Source organism: Camarhynchus parvulus, chromosome 13 (assembly GCF_901933205.1).
Source record: "Camarhynchus parvulus chromosome 13, STF_HiC, whole genome shotgun sequence".
Taxonomy (NCBI): domain Eukaryota; kingdom Metazoa; phylum Chordata; class Aves; order Passeriformes; family Thraupidae; genus Camarhynchus; species Camarhynchus parvulus.
Window position 1 is genome coordinate 13,577,089 of NC_044583.1, and position 12,086 is coordinate 13,589,174.

The 12,086-nt window shown below is 42.5% G+C and overlaps 1 protein-coding gene across 3 annotated transcripts in view; it reads left to right on the forward strand.

Annotated features, from left to right (window-relative positions):
* Positions 1-12,086, forward strand: part of SGCD (sarcoglycan delta) — a 309,200-nt gene that overhangs the window by 232,480 nt on the left and 64,634 nt on the right. For all 3 annotated transcript variants that reach the window (XM_030957170.1, XM_030957171.1, XM_030957169.1), the window contains one exon: positions 982-1,083. In XM_030957170.1, coding sequence (XP_030813030.1) covers positions 982-1,083 — 102 coding nt within the window. The remainder of the gene's footprint in view (positions 1-981; positions 1,084-12,086) is intronic.

Below are 12,086 nucleotides of genomic sequence, written 5' to 3' on the forward strand. Positions count from 1 at the left end.
GCCTGGGTTAGATCTCCTCTCTCTTGGAGAGACACTGATTCCTCATCTGGGGCTGGAGGTGCTCTCACAGTGGGAGGAAGAGGAAGTAGACAGGTGGGGTTTCATTTTTGTGGATTGGAAAGCATGCTAGATGTATATCCAAATACACATGGTTTTCCTGGATTTTCCTGGTCTCCTCTTGATCTTCTTATGCCTTCTACCCAAGTGCATTCCCCTTTCCTATAAAATCCCCAAAACAGCTGTGAGTTAGGCGTGGAAGTGCTAGTTTTACTTCCAATCCTGGTGATTTCAGTCAGTTTTTTGCCTAAAAGGTATTCTTGAAGCCATCTTTTTCTCAAAACAAAACCGTTTACCTCAGTCCTTGCAAACTTTGACAATCACCCTGAATCTTGGAAATAATACCTTACATTTGGTGTGGTTTTGATTATAGATGTACCTGTGCAATCCCCTACTTACACTGTTCCTTACACACCCTTTGTAAGCACTTATAGCCTAAGTGAAGCTAAATCCCTCATCTTCATAAAAGTTAGAAATTTCATGTGTCAGAGGTGAAATATATTTTGGTACAGTTCTCCTCTGTGTGAGTGTGTCTGTACAGATATTAATCACACATTCTTTACAGGGATTTGCTATGAATGAGCAGGTATATTAATATATTATAAAGGCAGGCAGTGAATATTACAGTGAATAGTTTCCTGTTAACACAGAGCATCACTGCCTCTCTGTGAGTAGAGAATGACTTAGCTTAAAGGAACGTCTTTCATCTGTGTAAATGGTTTACTGGGGGGCATTGCAGATAGTTCTGAATAGAATTTTTTTTTTCCACAGAAACTGAGCTACAAGGATAACACAAGTAATTGCATTCTCTAGTGCCTCCCAGTGCTATACGTGTTATCTTCAATGGGAAAAATCAGCTATTGGCAGCCTGGCGAATTTAGTAATTGTAACTAATAGGGTTGTTTCTTTTTGCCTGTCTTTCAGGATGGAATGGGGAACCTGAGGATCACAGAAAAGGGTCTGAAGCTTGAAGGAGATTCAGAATTCTTGAAACCTCTCTACGCCAAAGAAATCCGATCAAGACCAGTAAGTTTTTGGGAAAGGAGTAAGTTTGTTTCTGTAGCCCTTACAGAAGGAAACCATGAAGGGGCAGGGTGATGTGGCTACTGGATAAATTGTTTTGGCCATTGGCCTCTCTATACAGGTGCAGTTTGGGGAGTGAGGCTTTGAGGGCTTCATCCAGGTACTGCATCCTCTGGGCAGTTCCAAAGTTGATACCCACAGCTCTGGTTTGTGTAAGCCACAAAAAAAATCTTCCAGGACCTCTGAAGTTTCTCTGTCTTTGCTTTCTTTTGAGGTAAATCCTAAACCACTCTCAACTGGAGGAGCTCTTCTTTCTGAGGCAGAGGGATGGCTGGCAGCTCTGAAACCCAGCTCACTTTTAACAGTTACAGCTTATCTGGATAGCAGGGAGGTGCTGCCTTGGCACAAGGGCCTGATCTCTTGTTCGCTAGCACAATGAATATTATGTCCTCAATCCTATTTCATGTTGGTTTAAAAATATGTGTAGCTAAAATTCAATGCTGCTAAGAGTGACTGCTTGACAAAAGTGGCAAGAATGTTAACTACTGGAAATAAGAAAGAACCCAAGTGTGATTGAAATAACATTTTCATAGCAGCACTTTGTTGGCTGTTGGTGACTTTTGGTCTTTATAATGCAATCCTGTATGTCCTGAGCAGCTTTAAAATAACTGAAAAAATTACAGAGTTTCCAGGATCTGTGTCAGAAGATATCATCTGTCTTGTTTCCTGATCTAAAGTGTTAATTTGAGTCAGATACCAACCTTCCCTTTTGATAACAATGGCAGATAGCTAATTAAATAAACTTAACATCCTTTTATCTTAGCATTTCAGTGCTCTTGTAGAAATTGGAACTTGGAGCATAATGAACAAAACAGCCAATACCATACCCCATTTAATTATTGAAGGTTGTAACCTCTGTAAGAAGGCTAGGAATTCATTTGAACAAGCATAATCATTTAGGAAGAAAACTTAATAAGAAAACCTTCATATCTATAAATGCTTTCAGCCCTGAATTAAAACAGAACCTGTAAAACCTTACATGTCGTTCACCTTTTAATATAAAATATGTGGGAACCAGGTGCAGCAGTTGGCTTGATAAATAGGCTGACAAATCACTACCTACATTTCTTTTTCTCTAGCTACACTGATGGAAATAACATTTGATTGCTAATAGAAGTGAGAACTACTTCTTGCTACTGGGGAGTTTACTGTTTTCATATTATCATATTGATCTACATTTTAATACATCGGGGGGTACAAAAGGTGTCCCTTTCCTGGGGCTGTGGGAGTAATTTCCACACACCATTGAGAGATTACTGAGTGCCAGGAACAAGAAGTGTAAGGTAGGGCCTGTGTGTGTTCCTTGCTTTATCCCCCACCCAGGATTATTTTTGCTCTTAGCTGGAGGAGGGTGTAGCTGCCAGCCAGAAGCTCTGATCTGCAGGCTGGGGAGCTGGAGCATCCCTGCTGCCCTCACTAGATGAGTGCTGCAAAATGTGTCAGCCACATAGTTACACAAACCATGCACATTGTTCCTCTGACTTTTGGAATAAACTGGAATAGCCTGTGCTGGATTTTAGGTTGCTTGTGGTAACCCTGGAATTATTTTTGGGCTGGGGGCAACAGCAGAGATCTTAGTGCATTCAGACAACTTCTGCTTTCCTGTGCTGTGTGTGAATTTGGACTCTTGAAAGCAAATGAAAGGACTGCAGTCAGTCAAAGGTTTATAGTTACAGAATATTTGAAAATATTGTTAAATAATCAACACTCAGTCTTTTTAAAGAACAGTAGTATGATCCAGTGTTGTCTTGGAGGGAAGCGTGGTAGCAGTTCCTGAACCTGATGAATATTGTTGAAATGAAGTGCCAAACTCAGAGCTCAGTAACAGATGAACATCCATACTAATGCTAGAGTGAACTTCTCTGGGTTTTCAGAAGTGCATAATGCAGCTTTAAATATGTGAAGAGTACCAGAAACAAATGTGACAAATAACAGAGTAAAGAGCATCCCAGAAATAATCTGACATCTACAATTTTTCATATGCTTAATTAAACAACCTAAGAGTTGTGTACAGTAATAAATAATGGTTTCATATAAACTCCAAAGACTTTTAGATGCTGGTTATTTTTAGAAGAATTAATTTATTTTTTTAAATAAACTCAACAAATTCAACATCAGTATTGTTCTGTGTAGTGGGTGAAGGAGCATTGCTGTTGCCTGGAAAGGGCAGGGAAAAATCACTTTTCCTATAAGTGGCTTCAGTTCCATGAGCTCTGTGCTCTGGGTTTTCCTACTCTTGTGTCTCTGTGGTGCTGCTTCCCCATGTGCTGCAGAGCTGCATACAGAGCTGGGAAACCCCTGCCAAAATATCTCCAAAATGAGAATTGTGATTATTCTTGAAAGCCTGAATTTGTCATTGGTGCCTCTTCTTCTCCGCTGCATCTCTTGAATCCCAAGAAGCTGGTGATTAAAATTGCACACAGGCTTGCTTTCCTAGGAGCTCTGCCTTCTGTTTTAATGATAGTTTTGGATTTCCACTTAAAAGTGGATTTCTTTTTCAAATTGATTTGGCTGGAAGGGAAGATCAAGGGTTAGAGAGGAGGAAAAGCCCTCCAATGTCATCCCTAGAGACTGCTGGGTGGGCAGCTCTGAGCTTCTGTAGTTTGTGCCTTAAAAAGCCCTGCTGGGTCCTGCTCCCTACATCACCCTAACAGGCAGAGGAGCTGCACTGAGATGTGCTTCTCATTCCAGATTTTTGAAATTCTAGATTGTAGCAGAAGGATTGGATGGATGTGGTCTGGCACCAGGCAGAGAAATCACTGACATGAGCTGACCTTAAACCTGCTGCCAGCCAGTTTCTCTCTGCATCTGACACCCCCAAGATTTGCTTTCTTTTTCCCTCACCCACTCAAGAGTGACACCCCCAAATCCTTTCTGGTTTTATACAGAGAAGAGGATTTCTGTTCCTGCTGTTTCCTGCCTGGCTCAGTAGTACTGGATTTGTAGTATGGATTGGGAACCTGGTTTTTGGGCATCAGAGCTTGCCAAAAAATGTAACCTTGCCATTTTACAAGCCAAAAGTTTATCTGGAGGTTAATGAGTGGGTGGTAGCAGTGTTTGCACCCTTGTAGCCTCCTTTTAAAGAAAGGAGATGGATGTGTTCCCTTTTCCCAGAGTGTTCAGAGCATCCTGAACTCCCAGCTGAACATATTGCACACTGAGCAGTGTTTTTGCCTTGCATGGAACATGAGCATCTTGCTGCCTTTAATTAAGAAGATAGCTGGACCATGAAGTATTGCCTGTGTAAATAAAAGTGATTTGTACTTAGTCAAGGCGCTACATTAGGAATTCTCACATTTCTTTACTTGCAGATAAATTATGAAGATTATTAAAAATTGGAAGGGTCATCTATAAACCCATCTGTAGCTCAGCTGCACTGTCACTCTCAAAATGTAGCTGTCTTTCTAACTGTTGTAATTTATTGTGGACTATCGTGTGAACCATCTGCTTGCTTATAAATCAGACCAACTTTGACTGAAAGTTGTACCCAGCAGTAGAAATCGTTAATTTTATGTCCTGGAAAGTAGTGGCAGCAGTTTAGGAGACTTCAGTCTTCATTGCCTTAATTGGAATAGAAATTTAAAACTGGAAATTTTCCTGCCTGTGTTGAGATGAGCTGCTAAGAAGCAAGTTGCTTGCAATTTAGAGTTAGCCCAGATTTAGCTTGCTTAGTGCACTTGGGGTGTTTTGAAGCCTGGCACGTCCAGGTCTGTAAGGAACTTGAAAGGGGCAAGACACAGAAGAAGCTGTGTGCATTTTCCATCCAGATAACAACAGAAATAAAATCCTGTGCTGTGATTACACAGGAAAATCCAGTGAATTACTTCTGCCAGGAGCTGTCTGACAACCAATGAGATGATAATCTCAGTTTCAGGAAGCAGAGAAAAACATTGCCATGATAGGATTAGGATGGGTTTGCCCTTTCAGTGTTCGTTCCAAGTGCATAGATACGAAAGAAAAATAAACTCAGTTTGCAAATGTTTACACCTGGGCTTTATTTTTCTTACAGTGAACACTTTTAAAGAGAAGAATATGGATTTGGCTGAGAACTTTGACTTTGCTTCAGTAAAAAGCACCTGACCTTCTTTAAGCTCTCTTTCAGACTCTCCTATTGATGGGTCTGGGAACAGAGAATTAAACTTTCTACCTGGGAGAGCTCCAAGCTCTGCTGTTGTACAGGTATAAGGGATGGCAAAATTCTCTGAGCAGATTTTGAGGAGATTTTCAAGTGTCTTTATAAATAGATCTCTTAGTGTATGTAGCTGATTTCATGTTGCAGGTCTGCTTCTGGTTATTTTTAATCAGCTAAAAAAATAGTTAAAAAGAAAAACCTGATAGAGGCAAAGGATTGTGTCTTTTTGTTATTTTCCTTTTTTTGGGGGAAGCTAGAGGTCTCTGTCCCACTCAGTGTGGCAGGGAGTGACTCTGAGAGCACCCTGCTTGCTCAGATGGTTGGAGCAAACCTGCCCTCATTTGAAGCCATGCAAAATAAGTGGTGACTCCAGTGGCAGGAGGGCTGGGGCTGTCACTAACACTTGGCTGGGATTCTGCAGGGGCATCTGTTTGGCCTGAAAAATTCCCAGTTGTGAATTTGGGCTGATAACTGCTGTTCCCTTTACTGGTGTTTAGTAAGCTCTTAGCAGAATAAAAGCTAGACCAGCAAGTGCCTAAAATATGTTTCTCTGTCCTTTGCATTCTCCCCAACTAGTATTTGAATGATAAAAATTGTAAAGGAAGCTTTTAAGGGTGATAAATAATTATTTTGCCAATGTACTCATCTCACTACGTTCAGTTCTGGAATAGGAGTGCTGTAATTTAAAAGCACTTCTGTGATGGCTGTGTTCTTTGGTCTTATTTGCTCTGCAGGTCTACCTGCCTCCAAGCTAAAAATACTGACTGCAAAACAATAAACCATGTATTTGGATTAAACAGTGACATGTGCCCACAGTGGGGCATACCTGCCTTGTAGCCATAAATACATATTTATAAGCAATATAACACACTAATTTGGATAAAAAGAGAATGCAGATGGCAAGATAATTGCAACTTTGTATGAGGTTCAAACTGCGTAGTAGAAATGTAGCTTTTTAGATAGATAGCATGAAAGAAGGTTGCTATTTTTTGAGGGAGAAGACAAAATAATTCCTTTTCTTCCTTTGTCAAAGTTCACAGAGGAATAAAAGGACATTGATTTAGTTCCTGGTGATCTGCTCTAGCAAAGTGCTGAAGGGTTTCAGCATGTTCCATGGGGTGGAAATGAGGAAGTGCAGTTTGTGCCACCGTGCTGCCATCACTCAGCTGTCCCTGCCTGCTCCCACCACCCCTGCGCCACTGCTCCTCCAGCAGGTCTCTGTTCTCTAGGGACTGGGCCTTCAAAGAGAGGAATCCTCTTTGCAGAACGTGGTACATCCTGTGAGAGCTCCTGCCAGCTCTGGGGGTGTTGATCTCCTGGCATTGCCTCTGGGGCAGCTCAGCTCCCGCTGCAGCTCCAGGAAGAAAAGTCTCCCACCACCCAAGATCAGCTTCTGCAGCACCTCCTCTGACTGCACCTTCCTAGCCTGGTGCCCTTTGGCTGAGCTTTGGGTCAGAAGATGAACCAAAAAGAAAACAAAAGATGAATAAAAGAACAAATGAACAAAAAGAACAAGGTTGCTGTGGATGGCACAGCCAAGACAAACAAGCTTCTTGCAGCCATGCCTGGCCTGGCCTGTGCACCCTGCAGGGTTTGTTAATCATTCCTGGTGGCACCACTGTGTTACATTCCAATGTTCTCTGGCTGCAGATGTCTCTCAGCTGGGTCACTTTGAGTCTTGCTTGCCCCACAGAGGTCAGCAGAGAGGAGAGCTGCAGTCTGCAGGGGATGCAGTGAAAGAACAAGTTGCAAAAAGCATCATTTTGGCAGAAGTGCCCTCACCTGATGCACAGATATTTTTGCCATCACCATCCAAAGCAGATTAGAGTCCGTGGACAGCAGTAGGTTGTGAGTGCCCAGTGGGATTTATAAAACTGATATTCTCTCCAATAATAAATTTTATTCTGAAGCAATGAAATCCAGAGAGCCTACTTGAGTCTGAACCTTGGCTGCCCCAGCGCTCTGGGGGCAGTTAGTGGCTCTGTGATATTTCCAGCATGCTGAAGAGGTGAAAGTTAAGTAAATTTTACAGCAACTATGAAAATATTTCCCTTTACCTTCATATTAAAATTGGTGAGAAGTCTTCAGCTTTGAATTTTGCAGGGAATTTTGTAGGCTGGCTGAAGGACTATGACAAATAGCATTAGGATTAAATCCTGCTACACCTGTTCCTGTTTGTTTCTGTAAGGAGCTGGTGTTGTGTGCCCCACATTGAGAGCACAACAGGGAACTGAAGTATCCCACCAGCTTCCAAATCAGAGCATCCCAAAGATGTGCAAGAGAGGAAGCTCTGATGTAAACAAACTTGCAGAAATAACTCTACGAGTTGCATTTCAAAGCAAAATCTCGTGGAGACTGCCTATGGCATTTTAAAGGGGATTTCATTAGATCTTGCTAACTTGTCATAAGATCTCCTAAATGGAAGGGTAATGGCTCATAACATTTGTAAGCTTTTTAATTTCATGCAATATGAGCAGTGTAATCAACACCTACTAAAGCCAATCAGCTGTGCCCAGTGGGCTACCTCAGCTTTTGTCTGTATTTGCATTTTGGGTACACCTCTGAGCTAACCCTGGGAACCAGGAGTTTGTGGTTCCTTACCCTGACATCAGTGGAGGGTTTGTGTCCAGAAAATGTGATGTGATCATTGCAGAAGTGTCTGACCCCATAAGGTGCATGAGCCCTTTATACTCAGTGTTCTTCACCTTCTTGTGAGGGAGTTTAGAGTTGATGTGGACAAGTTAACAGCTGTGGAGTTAAACACAGGAGGATGAAGGAGACAGAGAATTCCCAGATCATCTCTCAATGTATTTTGCTTTTTCCCTTTGACAAGTAAAATTTCTCACTTGAGCTGCTTGTGTGAGGGGAGAGAAACTGTTCAGTTCATGAGTTTGTTTGGCTGCTCTGATCCCATTCCCACCTCCTCTTCATTCTAAACTTTTGCAGCTGGACCCTGTGGCAGCAAAATGAGTGATGGGCATCCCAGCTCCAAGTGAGCTCTGTGGGTTCTCAGCTTTTGCATTGAATTTCTGCCACAATCCCAGAAATTATTTCTATTTCAGCTGTGAAAAGGAGGACAGTGGGGCACAGAGAACATGAGTGACTCTGGGGACAGCATTTCTCTCTGTGATGTGCAAAGGCTTTAAGGATTTACCATGTCCAGACATGGCTGCTGACAATCAGGATCGTGGCTGCTTTTTAGAGGCTGAAGTACAAAAACAACTTCTTAATACTAAAAATGAAAAAGAAATAAAACTTGATGCAGTATGGTAGAGGGAAAATAGAGGAAAATAGAAAATAGAAACATTAAAAGACAAATAGGAAGATCCAGTTATAAAGAAAAATTATATTTTCCTCATTTTCCAAGCCTGGAGAGCAGAGCTTTGTATCTTCTTACCACAGGACAGCAAACACTTCTGCAGCTCTTCTGCTGATCAAAACTATTTGGGCAGGAAAGTTCTGTATTTTGTAAGGCAGGAGTTGACAGACAAGCTGTGCTGTCATTAGGAAGTACAGGCACACAGAGCTGGTTTTACAGACAGCTCAGTTCGTGGGTTCTTTGATCTATGACAGGAAAGCAAAGTCAGATTTTCCAGGTTTCATTTACCAGTTACTATACCTCTTTGTTTTATTTCTAAATAAAAGATGTATTTGGAGAAGGAAGAACACAGGTGAGAACAAGAATTACTTTGAATTTGCTCCTTTTCTTTTAGGACAAATTTGCTGATGGTCTTGGGAAAACTAACTTGCTGCTCTTGAAAGATAAAGTACCATTTCTTTGGCTTTTAAGATCTTCCTGGTTTTAGAACATGTTTCCTATAAAAGCCCATGCGGTAAAGAGTTGTTCATGTTGGGGGGTGGTGAAAGAAAGCAGTTTCCATGGTGCCTGGTTTTTTTTTTGTTGTTTCTTTTTTTCTTCATTTACTCCAGGTTTTCCGTATAAAATGTTACATGTCCATTGATTTCCTCCTGATGTGCTGTGATTCTGAGTCCCATGGGATTTCAGGCCTGCTTCCAGCCTGCCCTTAAGATGTTCTGAGGCAGGTTGTATGAAGTACTAGCAGGAGTCTGCTCTTGTTTTCCCTCTGAAACAGAATAACCCATGGAACAAAAAGAAAACTTAAAGCGCTTCAGCTCCCAGTATTTCTTCCTTGTTCATCTATCAAGCACAACCATCCTTACATAAAACTGCAGGAGATTCCTCACTTTCAAGCCTTAGTTTTTTTGTCTGAGCATGAGTAGAGCTGAAGCCTCCTTGGCTTTTGCCTTTTCACCTCTGAGGTTCCCCAGGGAGTTTCCAGTGCTGCTGTCATCCCACTTCCCCCAGGAATATCCCTTCTAAGGACAGAGGCACATCCTCCTTTGGAGAACTCTTCTTCATGGTCTACAAGGGAAGGATTTTTTTAAAGTTTATTTCAAATTCAGCAATGATTTGAAAACCACTGTTCATGAAAATGTTGAGGAAATGCCAAGATTTTCACTGTATCTTAGTTGGTGCAGGTTACTTAGTTGGATTCTTGATTAGTAAACTAAACCTAGGCACTTAAAATTGCTTTTATGATCTAGGCATTTTATTTTCTCTTTCTTTCCAGCTGCAGCTTGATATTCTGCTTCTAGTTCCTTCTTCTCCTTGAGCAAATTAATATGTGATTCCAGTGCTTCTCTCTTGATTTAGACAAGGGGCTGATTTGTGGTGGGGCATCCAGTGAAGAAAAGTGGTGAACATCTGAGTTCTGATTCTCTGCTAAAAATCCAGCAGCAGCTGCAAAAGCTGTGGCACCAGGAATGGGTGGTTACTGATTTGGGGAGAAGCTTTGCTGTTCTCTGAATCATCCGTGTTGCTCTTCACAGAGCCTGGGAATTCTTCTTTTTGATGTGCCAGTGCAAACTGAGCCTTCTTGGATGTGATGTGACAGGACTGCACCCAGGGCTGCACAGCTGAAGAGGCAGATGTGGTTTTTTCCAAAGAGAAGCTTTGTAAGACATCAATATTTAAAATCAGAAAAACAAATAAACTAAAGGCAGTGGGTTAATTGAGGGGAAAAGAGAGGTCACTGTCTGACAGATCAGGCATTCCTCTCCAGAAAGGATTTCAGTTTTTCAGCCAAAAGTCTTTGTCTTTCTTTTGATTAGGTTGATTGGTAAAAGTGTGAACAATTCATTATTTTTCTTAAAATCCTGGTTTTTCTAGGTGTATTTTGCAGGTTAGCAGTGGGCGCATCTTTTCATGACCTTAGAGCAGCTGCTATTTCTCTGTAGGCAGAATCACTGTTGTGTCCTACATGCAGGTGAAGCCCCCCAGTGATTGGCCAAGTTATCCATAATCCAAACACACACTAATTGCTGTGAGGGGCCAGGAGTACCTGCTCAGCTGAAGCTGATTTAGGGTCATGGTGTCCATGGTTAGAAGGCACTGAGTTGGCGAGATGAGTTTCTTCTCCTGCTTTCCATGGTTGGGTGTTCAGAGCCTGTATCCTCCTGTTTTTTGCAGGACATCCCTCACTCTTTAAATGAAATAAAGGCCACACAGGGCAGTGGCATGCATGTTGTCACAGTTGGCTTGAGAAGCACCTTGGATTGCATGTCTGCTGTTGCTTCAAGCCATAATATTTTATCTGTATCCTGGTACCTTGTGAAAACCCCAGCTCCTCCTGCAAACTGACTTTTGCTCTTTGTTTCCTGAAGATCCCAACTGTTATTTATAAATGATGAGCCTTGATGCTGGTACAAAGTTTGGGGAGCAGGAGGCTTTTTGTTTCTCTCTGCAGCATTATCTGTAATGCAGCATGCTGGGAGGTGTAGCTTAGGTGAAGCAGAAGAATCAGGAACACACAGGCAGGACCCTTCCTGTGCCCTGTGCTGGTAGGAGCCGCTGGCTGGGTGCCCTCACTGGTCAGTTCTGTTCCTCCTGAGTTTGGGAAGGACTTCAGGAATAAAAACACCAGCAGAAAAATACCTTTTTAAAACAGGAGATGTCAGGCTGAGCCACCCTGCTGATTGCCCAAAGAGTAATTGGGGTCCTTGGCTCTGATATTTCTCCCTGAGCTCTGTTTTCACTTCACACACCCCATTCTCTTTGGCTGCTTTTGCCATTACTCACCATTTCCCCAGACAACTTTCCTGTCTTCTTCCAGGCATGGAAAAAGCATCTGCTGCTTTTTCTGCCAGCCTGACATCTCTTGAAATCCCACTCCCCAGCTCCCCAGTGGAGCTGGTTAGGGATGTGTTTTCCTGTAGCACAGCAATACCCTGTGCTCTCTCCTGTCCTCACCCCTGAGCAGATTCTCAGGAGTGTCTGTTGACTGGCAGCCATGAGATCCATCCAAATCCCAACACAAACATCCTGCCCCTGCACTTGTGCTGCTGATCACACCTTTGCTGCTGTGCTCTCTCTGTGGGTACATGTGTGCAGTGTGGCAATGATTTAGGATCCTGATTTAGGATCTTCCCTCCAGATCAGCCCAATTCCACATCCCACTCTTATCTGCATCTGTCATTTCACCTGTCCAGGTGTCCTCTCATCTCAGCTCTTGGGCTTTCAGCCTCTCCAAAGCAGTGGAGGTTTGCAGTTCTGCCCCTCTGAGACAGTTCCTGTCTGACACTGACTCACACTTGAACTGTTCGAGCTCTGCAGCTCAGAGCTTGGCCCCTCTGTTTATCCTGGGGAGGAAGACTCTGGTTTTGCAGATTTAGAGAGCATCCTTCTTAAAGGCAGCTATTGATCATTTCAGCAGAGGAGACAAAGTGGTTGGACTTCAGCAATTCAAAACCAGTTTGTGCTGATGTTCCTGTGACCCCATAACCCTGTATCATA